Below are 20712 nucleotides of genomic sequence, written 5' to 3' on the forward strand. Positions count from 1 at the left end.
CGTAACCATGTAGCTTATATATGCATATTATACAATATACATAGACAGTTTTTAATGTAACAGATAAAATACCTTGCTTAAGTAGGAACTTTTCAATTTAGTAGACCAGTTAACATTAGAGACTCGAAGTCTTTGCCAGTACAAATAGCATAGGCTACGGTAGTTTATTTTGAGTTAGTGTAAGTGAAGCATGTATTCAGTACTGGTACCAATAATGTTAAATTGCAAGTTTGCATTGACTAGCCTAACGTTTGCTAACAAAATTAAAAGATTTTGTAGATAAATTACTTAATCCTGTTATTATTTAATTAAGGTTGAAGACATGTCACCAAAACATGGTTTATGTTATAGACAACACAGTAGCCTGTAATCGATAATTTCTTTCTTAAGTCAAACGTGTTTCTTTTATTTTTAAAAATAAATTTGTTTTGCTTAAATGTCTAAAATCATTGTTTCAGAATTAATTATAGACATGGAGGGTGTATTTACACCCTTAATTAGTGGAGCCTTTGCAGGTTTATCTGTAGATTTATCTCTTTATCCAGTTGATACAGTGAAAACTAGACTTCAAAGCAAACAAGGTTTCTTTCAAGCTGGTGGCTTTAGAAGACTGTATTCTGGGGTTGGTTCTGTTATGATCGGATCAACTCCAGGAGCAGCTGTGTTTTTTATGGGATATGAATCTGTAAGGTGTTTTTTGCGAAAACATGTATCGTCTGAATCAATGTCAGAGAAAGTTGCATTTGATATGACTGCTGCATCAGTGGGTGAGATTTTGGCATGTTTGGTCAGGGTACCGACAGAAGTAATAAAGCAACGTGCTCAAGTCAATACTGGACTGAGCAGTTTAACTGTTCTTCGCAAGTGCATTCATGAAGAAGGATTATCTGGTTTATACTGTGGTTACAGAAGTACTGTTTTACGTGAAATTCCATTTTCAATTATTCAATTTCCTTTGTGGGAATTCTTCAAATTAAAAGTAGCAAAAAGACAATCTAACAATTCCACCACTGCCTGGCAAAGTGCATGGTGCGGGTTTTTTGCCGGGGGTCTAGCAGCCGGTCTGACCACACCGCTTGATGTTGCTAAAACTCGAATTATGTTGACTCAAACGAGAACCATTTCTGCGCGTAATAAAATTTTGCCTGTGATATATGATATTGCCAAGCATGAAGGAATTTATGCACTTTTTTCTGGAGTTGTTCCACGTGTCCTTTTCATATCTGTTGGAGGTTTTATATTTCTTGGCATGTATGACTTAGTTAATGCTCTAATAACAACTCATTCAGGCAATGTAAAACCATTCTCTGGTAGCTAGTACAGAATGCAACAATCACTTTTTATGTCATATTCGCATTTTTGGTTTTTATTGTGCATGCCATGTGAAGTCAACTCCTTCTCAATTCTCTTATGCTAATTACTTAGGCAATGAAATGCAATTTCGTCAAAATTCTTGGTGTATGAATTGTCTTGTAACATACAGTATGCTACCATACAAAAGTACATGACTTTATATATAATACATTGTTTACTGATTTTAATATGTATGTTAAATTCCAGTCGCTCAAAAACCTAGTTTTATCTTTCTTGAAGTGTTTTAAAATAGCTTCTGAACTGGTCTTTTTGTCATCTAAACAATTAAAAATCTGAGAGCAAGAGATGCAACTATTTTCATTTGAAGGCCAACTGTATTTCATTGGATTACGTTAGATGGCGGCCAGCCAGCCCCACCTTCATTGAACAAATGAGATAGCTACCAGCACACACAAACGTGCCATTTTAATTTTCAAGAGGTCCGAGTTACAAGTGTAAATCGACTTATGCACAAGTACAACTTATACTCAAATAAATATACAGGACATGTGAAATATGATATCTTTACATATCTTGCCAATGTCAACTTTAACAGTTAAATGTTCAATTTTATGATATTATTACGTTGTAAACAGCTTCACTTTCAAAAGGACTGCTTCACTATATTTATATATGCTTCAAAAAAAAAATTTGTTTTGCTCAATTTTATATTTGTTTGTATGCCAATTTCAATACACATAGCTTCTTTACAGTAAACTGTGAAATAAAAATCATTTTCATGATAAGCTGTTTGAGTTTAACATTTTATTTTTATTTTCCAAAACGTGTTTCAAATGCTTTGAAAATAATTTTTCAATCACTTTTTTATATTGGTTATTCAAAATTATTTGTTTGATATATTGTGAATTGTATGTTAATGCTTGCTCCAACAGCACTCGGGCAAAAACATAAATTTTGCTGAAATTTAACAACACGTTCTACAAATTTTGTGACAAGTTATATGTTTTTTTTTTCTGTCAGCCTAGTTTGATGATCAGGCAAACTTCATATATTCATTATACAATGTTTAAACGATATATTCTCATGTTGTTGAAGAATAAAGTTTGAAAGTGTTGAACTTTTGTTTTTTAGAATCAAGTTGTCAATTTTTTTTCTTTTGTAGTCATTCTGAATTTTGCTAAATCAGTCAAGTAGAATGAATGTATTTCTAATCAGATTCCAACAATGCCAGTTTTTATATCCTATTAGGCTAATTTATGCTTGAAAATACCAATAGGTAGGCTGCAGATGTTAAAAACAAAAACATTTCTACAGTTACAGTAAAAAGAAGCAATTTATATTGTTATTTGAATATTACAACTTACAAGGTGTGTCACATAAATGGTTACTGCAGGCCAGGAGCCATAGGCTGCATATTGATATGCAAAGTGCTGACTGCAGTGCGATATGAAAGATGCACAACCTTTTTCATTTATTTATGTTTTTTTTACCAGTGCCAAGTTTCAGTTTCCTACCTATAATTGATTGAGCAATAGGGTGGCTCGTTTTTGAACTTTTTTTTTTAATTCTCTCGGGGTAGTGGGGAAATGGTGCCAATGAGTGAGAAAACAATCATGACAAAATTTGAGATTTGTAAAAAATTGTCTTCAGCCTCCTCATGGGGCCCAAAAATCGAAAAATGGGGTCAAAAACGCAATTTTTTTCAAAAATATTTTCAGTTTGGGTAGATACAATATTGTTTAGATATATCTAAATAACCTAAAAAAAAAATTGAAGTCATTTGAATGATTCCTTCAGCTTCCTCACAGCTTCTGAAAATTTCGCATTTTTGTTTGTGGTTACATAACTATGTACAAACTTTGTCAGTGACGTAAATTCAAATAAAAGACATCACTTTTTCCTATCAAATTAATCCAATTTCATTAAAAAATGACGCAACAGCTCAAGGCAGGTCTATAAAGAGAAATAGAATGACGTGTACTCATGTACTCACCCACTCATGTACTCACCCACAAAAATGCGAAATTTTCAGCAAAATGGAAATTTTCAGAAACTGTGAGGAAGCTGAAGGAATAGTTCAAATGACTCCAATTTTTTTTCTTAGGTTAATTAGATATATCTAAACAATATTGTATCTACCCAAACTAAAAATATTTAAAAAAAAAATTGCGTTTTTGACCCCATTTTTCGATTTTTGGGCCCCATGAGGAGGCTGAAGACAATTTTTTACAAATCTCAAATTTTGTCATGAGCGTTTTCTCACTCATTGGCACCATTTCCCCACTACCCCGAGAAAATTTAAAAAAAAAGTTCAAAAACGAGCCACCCTATTGAGCAACTTAACCACTAAGCACTAAGCAGCATATAATAATGTTGGAATGTCTTTACAAATTCGTAAATTTTTTTTTTATTAGTTTGATTGTTATTATTATTCAAGAATATATGTTTCAATGCTTACTTATTGTCAAAATGAAAATATTTTTTTTCGTGCATCTGCAAAGTTTATGCTCACTCAAACCTTCAAAAGAAGATATCCATTTTTAAAAGTTTGAGTTTAGTTGATAGTGATACTTTGTATTACTGATCTTAATCAATTATCTAGTTGAGTATGATTGACCTGATGAGTGAAAATATCTCATGTTATGTTACAAGACATGTAGTCTATCGTTTCATTATTGAGAGTAGGTCTGGGTTTGACACACAGTTTTAGCAGTATCTTCTATGTTCTATATATACAAGTTTGTAGTTAGATTGACACTACCGTACTACCGTTTTTATAAAAACTTTAAAGCTGACTAACACTTGTTGCTTTTTTTTTTCAAAAAAAAATATTGAGATCAATAGCTAAGTAGTATATTTATTATCTATCTTGTTTTGTTTGCCTAGTTTCAGTGATTTTATTAACAATCATGAGCTGAATTTATAAAACTGCCTTATGAACTATGTAGAGCTACATTTTGAACCATTGTAGTACTGCAATACTAATAGCCTACTTTTATATGAACTACGATTTGAGCTTTATGTTTTATACAACATTGAAGGTTTGGCTTAATTTGAAATTAGTTCTACTATTTCATATTCTGCAAACATGAATAATCAAAATAGTTTATATGGCGGCTTATTACCACTTGCTACTGTGCCAACCAATCAGCTGCAAGCCCAGGTATATTTTGCTTCAGTTATTGCTATTATAGTATTAACCACCTGCTTTTATTACATTTTCTTGAGATTACGTTAGACTTTTCACATGAAAGCTTATTGAGTTGACTGACTGTTTTTGAAACTTTGGTTTTTAGTGTCTGCATCTTAGTAAGTACATTGCATAGGTGCATGCTAATTAGGTTCCTATACTGTAGCACCGGCGATTTAGGTGCTGCAAACTACTTTGCAATTAATTTTATTCAAATTTTCTTTGTAACTGTTTTGTAAATACATTCTTTGCATCACAACTTTTGTATATGGTACTTTTTTGTTTGATACAAAGTTTCATTCGGAAGCATTGACCTACATAGCTGAAAATTTTGGACACAAAATCCTTGGCTATACTTTTGGACACAAGTGTTGTTATTAAGCCTAAAATGTACAAATCAATATAATTAGACTTTATGTTAAGGGGACACCTCTAATGAAATCCCAATATTCGCTGATGGCTGAGAAGCTTGCCTCAGATAAGCTAACTATTGTGGGAACCCCCACATACCATATATTTCTGAAAAGGGCATGAAAAGACACATCTGAATATGCAAGTCTCATGCAATAAAAGTTTAATTTGATGCAATGAGCTTCCTTCAAACACAGACAATATTTCAATAATTATTTTTTGACATGCTAATAGAAAACACTGTTTCTCACTACCAGCACCATATAGCAACAAGAAATGTTATGAAATGCTAGATCTACGGTACCTTGTGTGCAAATACCTATGAGAGCTTTTTTCTCTAAAATGTCACTTTCCTAAAAAAAAAACAAATTTTTTGAAAGTTTCTTGTGTGCGAAAATATTTATACACATTTTTTTCAATAAAATGGTCAAGAAATAAAATTTTTAAAAAAGCTTTCATAGGTTGATGCAATACCATTGTACCAGCATGCATTCCAATTTTTAGCCAATTCAGACAAGAAATAAACAAATGAGTTTGTTTAAATAAACATTTACTGCAAAAAAATGTCATTTTGGGTAAAACGCGTTTAAAGTTATGGTTTGCAAATACAAAGCAAATCGTGCATTTTCAGCTGGGCTATTGTTACTGTCACTACTGGCTTTGAAATGCTAGGATACAGGAAATTTGTAACTGCTGAAGCATGACCAAAACAACAGCTACAAATACCACAAATATATAAAACCAGAAAGGGCTTTTCTGTTGCTACTATTAGTATATTTTCAGCATATCATATCATCGTTCTGGCATATTTTAGACTTTTGGGTCGCGTGGTAGCTCCACTAGTTCTAAAATTTAACAGGGAATGAATTGGAATTGTGGAGAAACTGCCATATATTCAGAATCCTGATGAAATTCTCTATCTTTTCAGTCCAAAATATAATTTTCTTCAAAAAAATTTTTTTTCATTAGAGGTGTCCCCTTAATATTATTAATATATATCCTGCAAGCACCTAATATAACTCACTTAACTTGAAATTGTAGCATAAAAACTTGACACCAAAGACAGTGTTGGAGTAATTGGACCTACCTGGCATCTGCTTACAAGTCCTGCTCTGCATCATTGCAACTTTTTTTTAAGTTGATATTAATTATGGACATTTTCTCATTGATCCCAAACGCATTTTTTGCTACAGTTTTTTTTATTTTGATTATTTGCCATCTATTTATTCCAATCATTTGGTATTGGCCTGGTGGGATCCGACTGAACAGTATTGCTTGTAGAACTTAGCTTACCATGGTTTATGTTGAAGATTTGTTGTATATCTTATATTTTAACATCTTATATATGATATATATGCCTTTGTAGGCGATTGAAATTCGAACACATCGAGTCAATTGGCAAGCATACCAGCAAGGCCAAATGATCCAACAACAGGATTTTGAAGTGATCAGAGACTTTGAACTTGCTCAGACACCTGAAGCAAAGAGAGAATTGTTAAACAGAAGAGGAGATGAGGTAATTCAATTGCAAGTTTGTTTATGCATAAATTAACATTGTAATTCCATAGCCCACTGACAAGCAGATTCATATGAAATCACTTAAAAGTTTGTATGTATTGGTATGACTTGTAATTTATTATTGCAGTGTGCAAGAACTTTTCTGAAACTGATGGCAAAGATTTCAAAAGACCAAACAGTCCGTTATATTTTAACTATAGTGGATGATCTGTTAACAGAAGATCGAGAACGCACAAGATTGTTTTGCAGCAAAAATAATAAAAAGCAACCCTCTCCTTGGATAGGCTTCATGAACATGTTGAATCGCAATGATAAGTTCATAGTTCACCAGGTGAGAATTCCAGATGGTGAGCTTAAATTATTAGTGTTAGCTGTAGATAGCAAATTCACTAAATTTAATCACTACAACAGTACCTCAGTAATACATTAATAGAAGTCGTGAAACAAACTTATGTGAAATCATGGCATACTCAACTGCTCATTTTGTTGTATATAAATGTCTTTAATAGTTTATAGCAAATAGCATTTGCGTGGCTATATTAAATCACATATTCACACTTTGTGTTTACAACTCTGGCTAAGCAGCCATGTTGTGCTGTCTTATTCTGCCTTCACCAAACACAGTATTCATTTACCATTATTTTAAAATGCTGAGGTTATTTGTTCTTACATTCAGGCAAGTCGCATCATATCCAAGCTAGCTTGCTGGGGAAGCGAGAGAATGGGTTCGCAAGATCTCACTTATTATTTGAACTGGATGAAGACGCAGCTATCAAATGAGGTTTATTATTGTTATTGTGCTAATAGTAATATCTTTCTGTAGTTGTTGTAGTTCGAAGTACAAAGTGCATTTCTCTTCTGCCTTCGTGGCATGTGAGCTTGTGTGAATGTGGTGGTGTTTCATGTCAATGTCTTAGCTTCTTTCATTCCAAATGACTTGGAATGTGATTGAAAGTCTCATTGTATATATGTTGTTTATTTGCACTTCATCAAATAACATTGCTTAATAGTTTAGGTTTCAAGCTACACACAAGTGTTAAATTCGAAAGTCCTTAAAGCTTTACAAAGCCATCAGCAGAATCAAAAGTTGTTTCTAATCACAATATATAGCATTGGAAAGGTTATACCGTTATATTTAAGCAGTCAGCTATGGTCGTCGATTTTTTCTTATGATGTACTGTTTTTGTTATTGCCAAGCAGTTGTAAACCCTTGTATTATGTTTAATAGAATTTAGCAACTTGGTGTAAATTTTAATATATAAGCTGATATTTTTTGTAGCTTATTTCGAAATGCTGCAATTGCAAAACATCGCATACACAGTTACACACCAACGTAGGCTGTTCGTTCATTGAGATACAAATTTTTTAGTTTGATGTTCATTCATTCCTAGCCTACTCAAAACATACACTACACAATCTCCATTGCAAATCTTTAAATGAACTTTGTGATGCTGTCTGTATTGCATTGAACCTTAGCCCAATGGTGTGGTTTTCAAAAGAATATATGCATTATAAATGCAACACAAAAATTCTTCTTGAAATCTTGCGTTATGCAGCCTACGCTTGGAACAAAAACACAGTTACATGCATGATGGATAGTTGGATACATATGTTAATTTGTCAAATTGCAAATGCAAGGCAAGATATTATTCATGATCTCCAAACTTTGTTTCATGACTAAAGGCACATTTTCAATATCTTCAATTGAAGTTACTTGTTGAATTTCCTCTGTGCTTGTTTCACTCAAAAGTCAAAACTAAATTCACCTATTGCATAATACTTTATATTTAAAACGAAGGCTATCCTTGGTCTTGTGAAACATGACATGACTAAAACATACGTTTTATTATTTTCTGATTTTGTTAGGGTGTTCAGTGCCATCTTTGATATCATTTAATTCGTTTAATAGCCTATACCGGAAGAGTTGAATCTTTTGAAAAAGTAATTGCAATGTGGTATTATTTAATAGCACCGCGATACTTATACTCTTTAATGTTTCTAATATAAACAAATAGATTTTTAATCGTGTAAGAATCACTGTGACACTTGAAACTGCAATACAGTTTTGCAATCTCACATAAAACTTTATTATGCTGTTCTCTAAAAAGTATATGAAACAAAAATTGTGATAATCTGGCTATCTCAGTACAGTGCTACCATTATGAAACTTTTCAATGATGAGTAGCTTAAATCCACATTTTGTTTGTGTCTGAATGTCGAATAGATGAGTTATTTTCCAAAAGATGTGGATTCGCTTCTGGGCAAGGATCTTTCGGTAATAATTTTTGTGCAGTTTGTGGTATGAAAAGATGCACCTTTTGATTCTTCTGTGTAGTTTTAACAAAAATGAATTATGTGTGGACTTTTAATATCAACTTACATAGTTTCAAAAGCTTACTGATAATAACCAATTTGAAGAGCATGACTCATTATTGATTCAACATTAGAACGATTATCAACAGTTAGAATTATCTAAGCTTCAGCGTCTAATGTGACATGAATTTCTTTCACATCATGAAAACTGGGCAACTCTTAGTTTTAATAACGTTTCAATGTTTGGTTTGTTTCTTTTTGTAAAAAGTAATATTATTATAATAAAAAAAAACACCTAAACCTATCAGGTATGTGATCCCTTTATATTGTATTAACATGAGGTTTATAAACTATTGCTGAAACTGGAATTAAAACGATAAAACTTTTATTTTCGTCCAACGGGCAAGTGTATCTAGTATCTGCCCTAGCTGTAGTCGGAGTCATGCTCTTCATTGTGTTTTAAAGATTTGCGATACATATCGATAAGCTACTTGCTTCTTCACCCAATCAAAGTTGTTTGCACAGCAATCTTGGCATCATGACACCTTGCTTTCACGTTTGTTCAGATGTTTTACAATGTGTGCCTGTCTGTGTGGTATTTATCTAAACCACAAGGGTTTAGCTGTTCATACAATTAGCTTTTGCACGAATATGAACAATGAACATGCTCGTCTTTCTTGCTCGCTGAAGTGTGTGCTGTATGCAAGACTTTAGAAACATAAATTATGAATTTTAGTATGCCACACCTAGGTGGTTTAATCAATGAGAGCACGAACTTGCTGCTGATGATTGACAATCAACGTATTGGAAAAGTCACAACCCCTTTGTAAGAGATTCATATTTTTTCGTTATCGATCTTCTATTAAATTTCCTGTAGAATACAATCATATCCAGAGGTGTTGGGTCTCTCGTCTCTTCTGAGGTAAACTTTTCCAATCAATGGCAATTACGAGAGTTCTTGTCTTGATTTTTAGAGCTGTGCATGCTGCTGATATAGCTGAAACAAGTTTCAAATGATGCACAAATAATTGGATAATAGTTCAAATAGTACCCTTTGCATGCTTTGAAGTGGTTTAGAAGGGAAAAGAGTTATGTTATGCCAGCATGCGTGTGCAATGTTTTGTTACCGGTATTCGTAATTAACTGGCAGACTGGTATTGAAATTCCAATGATAAAGATGTTCATTTAATTTCCATGCTCACTTTATTAGTAAAAAGCCAAACAGTTTCAGCTGTAGACAACGTTGCCTTGTTTTGTAAATGCTGGCAGAAGGTGTTTAAAATAACAATCTTGTTAGTTTTGTACAGTCCAACAAATGCTACCGTAATTATCTTTGAAATATTTTACTACAAATCTCCCACACCTGCCTCACTGCAGTAATAATAATATTCAAATAAAGAAAAGTTATCCTTTCACTTTATATTTGTTTTATCTAAATTCTATTGTCGTCAGTGAGCTTTAAAAGCATGGAACGTTCTGCTGGTTGAAAATCAGCTCAACTGTCACAGCATTTATGCATATTCTCACAAAGTGGCTTAATATACTTCATGAGATGACATCGAGCTTTTAAGTTAGATGCCGGGTGAACAATTTCGTTCAATGAACAGTAAGATTTTTAGAAAAGTTGTCAAAATGGTGCATGATGCATGTTTTCCATTCTGATGGTGGTTTATTTTAGACGACCAGGCTGCCTGTGCAGCAGGCCAGAGTAAACCGAAGCTCTGCAATATATGTTAAATTGTTAATTTACAAAAAAAGCATGGTAAGGTGAAGCTATTTTTACGATTTAAAGATTTATGGTAGCTTGAAAATAGCATTTTTGGCATTATAAGTGGTGATAATTTCCACCGAAGTTCAATTGTTTATCATTGCATTGCTTAATAAAGTAGTCAAGCTATAGAATACACTGTTTTTTTAGTTTAACACAGTGTTTGCTTGATAAAAGCATTTTGACAGCAGCTAATATATATTCAAATCACCTTCAGATAACAGATTTCGTGCAAAGCATCCTGTCTTGCCTGGCAATGATGCTTCGTGTGAACGAATACAAACAGGCTTTCTTTGATATGGATGGCGTTACCAGGTATGAACGGGCATGGAGACATTTGGTCATCTATTCTAAAACTGAACTATTATTACTTAAACCTGCTTGCATTTTACTGACAATATTAGTGTAACAAATTGTAATGAGCAAGAATGCGCATCAATTGTTGTGGATCTACGTTACAACCTGTGTTCGTTTGACATTTGCTTACTGCTTATCCGGCTTGTCATGCAAAAATACATTAGCAGTTAGCACCTTAATAACTCACTGTTATTTATTAGCACCACTATGATATCATGGTCATAGTAAGTAGTTTTGCAGAGAGCAACAGTTTTTTTGGTATGTCATTCTTGTGAATTTAGATTCGATGAGCAATGTTTTTAACCATAAACAACCGGCTGTGCCTTAAATTAGCATTAGTACAAACAAAAATGCAAAATAATGACTCGCGTTTAAGTGGTTGTTGTATCAAACCTCAGCTTCTGTTGTTAAGGTGCTCTGACAAATTGCTTTCCGAAATCAAGTTCTGACAACATTTCAAAAATTTTTGGTCCACTTCAACAATGCAACTATTGCATTGTTTTGTTGATTTGTTTTTTCCTTGTAGTGTGATGGCTCTTCTCAATACAAAGTGCGGCTTCCAAGTCCAGTACCAAGCGATATTATGCATTTGGTTGATGACGTTATTGCCTGAGATTTGCTTGAAAATCTCGCGTTACAATCCCGTGCCAACCCTGGCTGACATTCTGGGTGAAGCGGCCAAAGAGAAAGTGACAAGAATAATCTTAGCAACTTTTAAGGTGGGTAAATTTGTTTTGAGCCAACAGCTGCTTCAAACTGCAATGTAGTATTGTCTCCGGTGTTACTCGTCATCATCAATGTTGATTGTTGATGGTAATTTAACGTTGTGTTGTTGCAGAATTTAGTGACAAAAACCCAAGAAGCGGACACTGTGAAAGTTTACTCTTTGTCCATGATACACTGCAAAGTGCTAAAAAATATTGAAATCTTAGAGGTAATTTTGCTTTAACATTTAAATGATATGATTTTGTGTTGCTTATTTGATTTAATTTTATTTTGTCTTGATGATTGTTGTGTTTAATTGTTAAGTGATGATAATTTTGGTTTGACTTGTAGATTACGTTTTTGAAAACAGATACAGTTCACACTATGTTGCTGGTCGTTAGTAGTAGGTAATGGATGTTTCAAGGGTTAAAAGAGATCCAAAGTTTGAGAAGATCAGTTCTCTTTATCAACAGAAGACTGGTGATTCTATCCGTCATGTGACCTTTAAGCACTGGCTGATATTCAAAATGTGCTATTTTCGTGCCTTTTGAATAGTTAGACATTTCCATATTTTCATAGAACCATCGCTTCAGTGATGAGGATGTGGCAAATGACGTGGAATTTCTTGGTGAACATCTCAGAGAATGTCTACAAGATGTCAGGTAGGAACAGTCGGCATAAATAGATGCGCATCTTTAGTTTTTGCATAAAGTGCTTTCAAACGCCTAACGATTCATTGGCGTGTGAGCAATGTTGAATTGTTGATAAAGAATTATTATATTCAAAATTGTGCACGAAGTAGTAAGTGGCCGTGCAGACTGCAGAAAGTATTGACTGATAAACGGAAAACTGATCAGCTTCAGTTGCATCTCTTTGTATTGAGAAACGAGAAGAGTAGGTGTCAATCCGTCGCCTCCGAGATATCTCGGAGGTGACGGTCAATCCCACAACAATGCTTGATGTAATCTTTGTATTGGAAAAAAAGTTTCCATTTCAAATTTCTCTCTCCATAATGTGATTTCTTTCAATCGCAACCAGCAATCCAGCATCATATATCTCTTTCTTGGTTAGTGATTGAGGTTTTGTTTCATGCAAGATTTTCATGATACTTAATCGTTACTATAAATCTTTTTAGCTCCTTTGATGAGTACAGTTCCGAATTGAAATCGAGACGCCTGGAATGGAGTCCTGTCCATAAGTCCGAGAAGTTTTGGAGAGAAAACGCGATGCGTTTAAACGAGAAGAACTACGAGTTACTAAAGTAGATTTTATTTTTTCACTTATCTTTTTTAACCCGTATTTGTTATTGTAAAGATATTTTATCTTTTTTTTTTATAAGTTAAAATATGTTCATTTGCAATAATGTCTCCCTTTCCTTCTCGGTTAGCCTACTTCATCCCCTGAGAGCAACTTTTTTCTCTGATGGAACCCCTTTTTTAAGTGTTGAATTCAGAGGGGTCATGTTCTATTCCATATCTATAATTTATTTCTGTTCACTTTTAAACATAAGGACTTTAAATATTTGTACCCAGCTAGTAAAACTGGTACTTTTTAACATTGATTTAACTATTCTAGACTTTGGCTCAATGTAAAAAAAAGGACAGACCTGAATATCTCCCTTGCAATGCTTGTTTTCGTAGAGTGCTAGTGCTACAGCCTTTGTGAAGCAACAAAGAGTGAACACATCACGTTGATCATCATTTTGTTTTCAGAATCTTGACAAAATTATTGGAAACCTCTCAAGACCACAAGATCCTTGCTGTCGCCGCCTATGACGTTGGCGAATACGTTCGCCATTACACCAGAGGAAAAAAGTAGGTCCCAGCCCAGCCAACAAATCAGTGTTTTTTTACATTACGTTTTCAGACGTTAAATCAATGTAAAAAGCGCTGACTTGCTGGCTGGGAGCTAACACAACCTGTCAATTTTATATCGTTTCAACATCCAGTGCGTTAAACCGATATAAAAATGACAACGCTGGCTAACATGAACAGGACGTGTTGGATTTATGTTTGCGATTTAAAAAGCATCCAGAAAACGTTCTCCTGTTAGTATCGTCTGTAGAAAGTGATTATCTTGAAATTGTACTGAACTAACCTTCCCAAATCACAATGCGTGCATTACAATGTTTGCATTACAGTTTTAAATTTGGATTCATAACAACGCTTTCATGTATTATTACAGTGGTCCCCGCTTATTAATCCCATCTCGGGACCGGACGATTTTGGGCCTATTAAGCGGGGAATGATTCTCTGCCACTTCTATACATTCTGTAATTCTGAACCAAATTGGGCTTAATAAGCGGGTGGGCCTATTAACTGTAGGCTTGATAACAGGGAACTACTGTATAAAATTTGTTAAATAATAAAAAAAATCCAAAATGCATGCTTTATAATTATATCAAATAACGTTGCTTCATGGTTCTTAGAAAGCTTCTGAAATGCTTCTTTTTGCAGAATAATCGACCAGCTAGGAATCAAGCAACTCATCATGCAGCTAATGACGCATTCGGATGCCGCAGTCAAGTACAACGCTCTTATTGCTGTGCAGAAGCTCATGGTACACAACTGGTAGGTGCTCGTTGGGTGCGTTTGTTTCATCACGTGCCTTTTTGACCACGTCATTGTTCGCTTGGACAGTTCTACGTCTTGGTATTATGATTGGAATTGCAGCTAATGTGAACTTTATGATTATATCAAGAAGATGAACAGGTCTCCAAGCGACAATGTGTTTATGTGGTTAATTGCCACCAAACGTCTGGTTGTGAGTTGGGGTTTAGAAAATTTGTTTAGTAGCCTACCGTGTAATTGTACAAGTTCAAGTGACAAACAATTGTGAGAAAGGGTTTTTGTGTTGCAGCCAGTGAAGAAAAATTAAATTTTGAGTTCATTTTTACCTTAAACGAGTGTAAGCTGATCGGGTAAAGATTAAAACAAGTTACGTGAAGTTGCAAATATTTTTTAAACATCATTCTGTGTTTTGAAGCTGTTTTTAATTTCTTTTTCTCAGCGATCAAAATTTGCCTTGTCACCACCGTTTCAGCGTCGCTTGAGATTATATATGAAAATGGAAACTTTTACTAACTGGGAAAATAGTTATCTTTCTATCGTTTATTGATTAGTCTCTTGTTTTACAGGGAATATTTGGGAAAGCAGCTGACCAGTTCCGATTGAAGTTTATTTTATAATATTTTAGTTTTATATTGAACTTGTAGTGCAAAGTGTGACGTTGTGGTATTCCTTTTCTCATCGTTCAATTATTATGTGGTCTGATTGTTCCAGAAAATGGATCATTGACCCCCCCTCTTGGTTGATTTTTCGTGAACTTTTCAGCTTTATTTTTCGAGTTAGGGTGTCGCATCAAGGATCGCACTCAAGCTTCTAAAAGTTTGCAGTTTCATTTCGGAAAGCCTCACAACTCCCCACTGCAAATAACCAGAGTTGGACATGTAATACCCGCTTTCAATTCTCAGCCCTGTATATTTTGGACGCTTTCAGGATATATCCCTGTTTTCACCTCGAAATCAAACAAGTGGCTGACTGGCCAAATTAACTTTGACCGAAATGATTCGAAACTATACTTGTTGTGACAAAGATGATTTCTTGTTTATGTAACTTTGACAAAATGATAGTGTTTTGTGTTAGTTTTACGTTGTACGTTCCCTAAGTGACGGTTTTTGAACATATTGGACTTAGCCGGGTCATGAGAGAGTCTGATCGATCTTCGAAAGGACCCTGGTTTAACACCGACCGAGCGCACTTGACTATGTTAGCATCACACGTACTGACATGCTTCAGGGCGGACACGATGGTCTCTTCTAATAGCGGCTGCAATCACCATGATCCAGGCCGTTTATAAATCTTTCTTACCACGTATGCAAGTGCAAGTTTGCTTCAGGCATTTTTGCTGATTAAGTAATCACATATTTCACAACTGCGCAGTTGCATAACGCGCTGATTCTTTTATATTCCAACTGATTAATCGTGGCACTGGCCAAGTATCTGTAACCTGCAAGTTGCTGCAACAGATTGAGTTTATTACCCAATCAGAAGACAAGATTTAAATCAGCTGAATACAGTCATGTGACTCATGCACGTGATATTGTTAGCGTACGTCTCGAAACATTTCTGATAGAAAGTTATTTAAGTGAACGGTTCGCCGTCGGCAGCGTGACGTAGTGGTTTGGAGGTTAGGGAAGTAGTCGTTTCGACGACGTGGGTTTTCCACCCCTGCCATTACTCTTTTTTCTATAATTACCAAACAAAGTTTAAACCAAAAATCAACTCTCTGAGTGCTAGAAGGGTCACAATGATCGCAGTCAACTGGTTCATAGGGGAAATTATCCTTTGTTAAAGTGTCTACCGATCAAAACACCCCATCTGCTGTAGCGATCTACCAATTATAAATACGCACACTGGCCATGCCTTGTGACAGTTCGAGCACGTCTGCACCTTTGACTGAAATGACTTCATTTTTTGGATTGTTTTGCTCAGATACTTTTCCTTAATCTATTTCGTTTAATTATGCACTGAAATCATGAAATTACTAATTCGCGTTGTTGAAGCTTGGAAGTGTAGTAAGCAGAAGCAACCGGTGTATTGGATCCGTACGAAAATTTCCATGATTGATAAACTAGAATAATCGTACAGTAAAGATTGATGGGGCCTTTGTTATTGATGAAACTGTAGCAATATTACTGTTAATAGAACTCTTATTTTACAGTTTTGGTAGAGAGGTCACTTTGTTGTACCACAGAGGTTCAAAACTTGTAACATCGAAGGTTTTAACTGTTATATTTACATTTTTTTCCTGATAGCCTATAAGCATGTTGAAACCCTTGTTACGAAGTTTTGGTAAGTCTGTGATACTCTTATCTCTACACAATTTCAGAAATAATTTGTCAGAATGTGGTAGTACTTTTAATCCGTTAATTAGGCTACTAAATATGCTTGGAATTTATTTCAAGTGCTGTATGTATGGACAAGCAGTTTCTAAAACATAGACTTGTCTTTGTTCAAGTATACTGTATACCAACATTAGGAATCGATGTGTACCAACCAAAAATTCCAATGCACTGATCTTACGGAAGACAACTTCTGCAACGCTTGTGCGAGAGTCGTTATGAAGTTACTGTAGCGTGACATAATAGGCATGTTCTTCGTATTGTAGCCTACGTTGCTACACAATGAGCGATCGTTGTTTTAACGTTGTTTCGATGACGAACACCATGGACAAGAAGTTATCTTTTCTGTGCAATATTTACGTCATAAAAGTTTTAAACGTTCACGTTTATTTTGTCTGTTGCTTTGACTGAAGCAGGTGCAGGACGTTTTGTAAGCTTGATCAAGTGCGTGGCCATTTCAACAGAGGATCTCTAAATTGTGAAGAAAGGGGCGTTCTTCCCGGCTATCAGCACAAGGCTGAGCACTCACTAGTGTCTATCGCTGTCAATTCTTGCTACAAATCGGCTGCCGAGAAACGGATCTCTATATCTTACGGTTGTAGGCTACTGCGCTCTTCCTCGTGTTGGCTACCATGCCTGTTCATTCTTCAAGGCTTAGGCGTTCATGCACATTTCTTTCCATTTATCCCGGTATTTGATTTTATTAAATATTGCCCTGGTTGTAATGTGAAGGCGATGCTTGAGCTTCTTGTTACAAATCTAGAAATGAATCATGTGTGTTGCCAGGAGGTTAAGAAAAAGTGATAGACTACACTTGCAAGCAAAAGTTTATTTTCAAACGGTAGCGGACACCTGGCAGAGAATTTGTTAGGTTAGTCTACAGGTATTGGCAGACACAATAATAGAGAATTTAAACAACTTAAAAAAACAATCTTTTTTCACGATTTTGTTTTCGGTGGCCGAACTAAATCGATTATTGTCAGCTAGGCTCGCGCAGTAGCGTCAGTATTAGAGTTGTAAAACAGAACAATATTTTACTGCCAGAAACCGGGATGATTTGTTGACTAAATAAAACCTATGATGTAGCCTAACAAAGTGCTTCGAAGCCAGTTTAAATCGTCTTATTTGCAAAAGTGTAGCATCGTTTGCTCAGTCACATTGTAGCAATCCAATATCATGCCAAACACATTTCCTTTCTAACAAGTGAACCGTTTTAATCCTGCGTAATTTCCTAATGATTTTGGATTTTTGCATCTAAGCTGCTCTAAATAGAAAAAAGGTTACAGAAAATAAAACTCTCCACATTCGCCCTTGGAAAGAAGAGATGTGCAGAAATAAACAGTGAAACGAGAGAGAATAAAAATTAGAACGTAGCCTATACAATTTGGATGACTGTCAAAATGTAATAATTTGTAACCTCTTATAGTTTCGTTATTCTGTGAGGTCTAAATTCAGTTTTGTTATAAACTTACAATATTATACGAACACCTTCTGATAACTAAAAATTATAATTCGAGTAACAATTGTGTGGAAATAGTTTAATGGAAGATAGCTAAATTAGCCTAGATATATAGAATTTTCAGCAGGGAGTCAGACAGTCTTAATATTAATTTAAATATAAATGTTACCACATTAAAATCATCCTTACTCTTATAAATAAAACGTTACCACAACATTTTTAAAATTTAGTTATCGCAAGCCAGTGGCGTAGGCAAGATTTTCTTAAAAGGGGGGGATATTAAATTATTTTTTTTGGAATTGAAACGACAACGAATTGAAAAAACGCCAATTTGCTACTAGCAATCAGTAAGTTATATTGTGTAAGATTAGTCATGCTCAGCTTGCACTGACGAAGTTTTTTTAGATTATGGCAACTAGTTTACTCATTTGGTTAGATTACTCAACTCAATGAAACAGGCTACGCGTATTGAGGGTACGTTCAGTGGACGTATGCAGGGTTTTCTTATCGGGGGGAGGGGGAGCGTTCGATATACAATAGCTTGATATTTTTTTATCAAGAGTAGCCTAATGCTACTTTAAAATATAGGCTAGTCTGACCAAGGTTTAAGGTAGGCTGTCTGTTGGATAAATATAAACTCTCACGGTCTTTGCGTGTGTCTGCACTTTTGGGTTGAATTATTAGATATGTGAATATAAAAATCGTGATGGTAGGCCTATAAAAACGTATAAGTAAAAACTGTAATAGTTCTATTAACAGGAATGTTTTTAGATTAAAGCATAAATCGAATCATTCTGTAAAAGTTTAAATATCGAATGCAATTTATTACGGTACCATACTTTGAACGAAAATTATTGCACTCTGAACATGTAGGCCTATAACGAAAAAAAGGCCTACCTTACAGGACCATATGAGTACCATCTTGTCCTCTCTCGGAAATTCACTACTGGGTCTCTATTTTTTAGTGAAGGTGCTTAAAATGTTTTCAAACCATAGGCGGTGAATTCGGATCAAATACATCAGACCATAATCTGTTGGGACTCTAGCTTTGACTACACATCAATGCAAAGGGCTATGTAGTTTAACTAAAATAACTAAAAAACTATCATCATCATTTTCAGCATGTGGTAGCCCACTGCTGAGCAAAGGCCTTCCCCTTTTTTGCCAATCTAATCGATCGTCTGTTGTTTTTTTTTTATAAAAGATTGTTGTTCCACATTGCACAAAAAGCAGGAAAAAGAATGACGCAGTGTTTTTTTCCGAAAAAAAAAAGGACATTGGCTTGAATGTAAAACAGCCCACTTCAACAAGGTGTTACATAAAAATTGGCAACGTGGAGTTTCCTTCTGTAAACAAGTCCCCTCCTAAAAACGCTTTTAATTAAAAACAATCCTTTCGAATGCAAAACTATACGCTGGATAATCCCTGTCAAAGCTTCTGGACGCCATTATTGAACATTTTCATCGTTTCACGAGCATTTAATTTTGGTCTTATGCTATCAACGAAGTAGTAGCGGACGTGGTGTATTAATAGGTTGAAACGCCCCCTCATACGTAGCCGTCAGGAGACAACAACGCCACTGGGCGCGATGGTGGCGAGGGGTGATCAGGACATTTAAACGATCTTCCATGTCTGCTTTATTCTGGAATGTACCCATGAAGGCGAAGCAATACAGCAAATATACCACCAACATATAGAACGGAATCTAGAGAACAAAAGGCAAAGCAAGAGTCGGCCAACCAAACATCTAACATAGGCCTAAGCCATAAACATTTTCAAAAGCAGCCACCAAACAACAACTTTAGACAGATAATACAAAGTAACTTTAACGGATTTAACATAATGTTTTGCATATCATACGAATCAACTGTATTAGGTGGTCCTTTACTTGAGGTCCTCCGTAAAGAAGAAACTCTAGCGGAATGTTGTCTGCTCCGGGAGTTTTGTTTTTCCTCATGTGTTTGATAGCCTTATTGAGTTCATTCAGTGTAGGTGGTGTGGACATCCAATCGCGAGTGGGAGATTGTGGAGTATTGTGGAGAAGGTCACTGTGAGGAGATGAGTGGTTATTTAACAGTATCTATGCGACTTCCAACGATCAATGATTCCTTCAGTGTCAGTGATAATGTTTGAGCCAGCTGCGTCTTTTAAATTACCTACTGATGACTTAACACAGGGCTTCCCGATTGGAGGTGCTCGCACCCCATTGGGGTGCGAGTAGCTGTTGCTGGGGGTGCGAGAATCCACTGAGGAAGAAGAGCTATAGGCTACCGTATACAGAGATGGATTTTGCTTATCGAGGGAGGTGGTGATTATCTCTTAGAACATTGTATGTTGGCCAATACAGCACAATGCACAACAAGAAGAAAATACCTACCTCCTAACCCTAACCCTGATAACGAAAAGGCTGTGGTCTGAACGTCACGTGATGGTGGTGGGATAATGCGATAATATTGTGTTAGGAATTTGCTCATTGTTGGCAATTTCTTATCGTACGCATTGGGAAAGAACGCGTTTTAAGCGAGAACGAAGTTTTTCACGTTGTAGAATGTAGACTGTGGATTGACTTACGAAAAGGAAAGTGTCAGCTACTAGTCAGGCTAAAAACAGAACTGATATTGGCCTGACTAGCAACTGGATTGCTTTTTCTGTCGATGTGAGTGAGCTAAGTTGTGCTGATTGGCCATCCCATTGGCATTACACGCCGGTGGCCCTTGCAATAAAGGAATGTTTTTCACGACTAGTTGACTGACGCTTTTGGAGGTGTTAACGAA

The 20712-nt window shown here is 35.3% G+C and overlaps 2 protein-coding genes across 4 annotated transcripts; both read left to right on the top strand.

Moving 5' to 3' along the window:
- The first annotated feature begins 472 nt into the window (after nt 1-472).
- Nucleotides 473-2082, top strand: LOC145782916 (mitochondrial S-adenosylmethionine carrier protein-like). The gene has a single exon (XM_082594677.1). It carries the CDS (start codon nt 473-475, stop codon nt 1316-1318), a length of 846 nt encoding a protein of 281 aa, XP_082450803.1. The 3' UTR covers nt 1319-2082.
- A 917-nt stretch (nt 2083-2999) lies between these two features.
- LOC145782781 (V-type proton ATPase subunit H-like) lies at nt 3000-16862 on the top strand. 3 transcript variants are annotated; one of them, XM_082594542.1, is made up of 13 exons: nt 3000-4477; nt 6282-6431; nt 6561-6764; nt 7110-7214; nt 8658-8708; nt 10732-10829; nt 11398-11590; nt 11710-11805; nt 12156-12238; nt 12712-12837; nt 13289-13390; nt 14033-14146; nt 14713-16862. In XM_082594542.1, the coding sequence occupies exons 1-13, from the start codon at nt 4403-4405 to the stop codon at nt 14747-14749; spliced, it is 1434 nt and encodes a 477-aa protein (XP_082450668.1). In that variant the 5' UTR covers nt 3000-4402; the 3' UTR covers nt 14750-16862. The 3 variants fall into 3 exon arrangements, with proteins under 3 accessions (XP_082450668.1, XP_082450669.1, XP_082450670.1); XM_082594543.1 differs by lacking the exon at nt 8658-8708 and adding an exon at nt 9624-9668; XM_082594544.1 differs by lacking the exon at nt 8658-8708.
- Nucleotides 16863-20712: the final 3850 nt, after the last annotated feature.

The sequence above is a fragment of the Aplidium turbinatum genome, chromosome 14 (genome assembly GCF_918807975.1).
Source record: "Aplidium turbinatum chromosome 14, kaAplTurb1.1, whole genome shotgun sequence".
Lineage (NCBI taxonomy): Eukaryota > Metazoa > Chordata > Ascidiacea > Aplousobranchia > Polyclinidae > Aplidium > Aplidium turbinatum.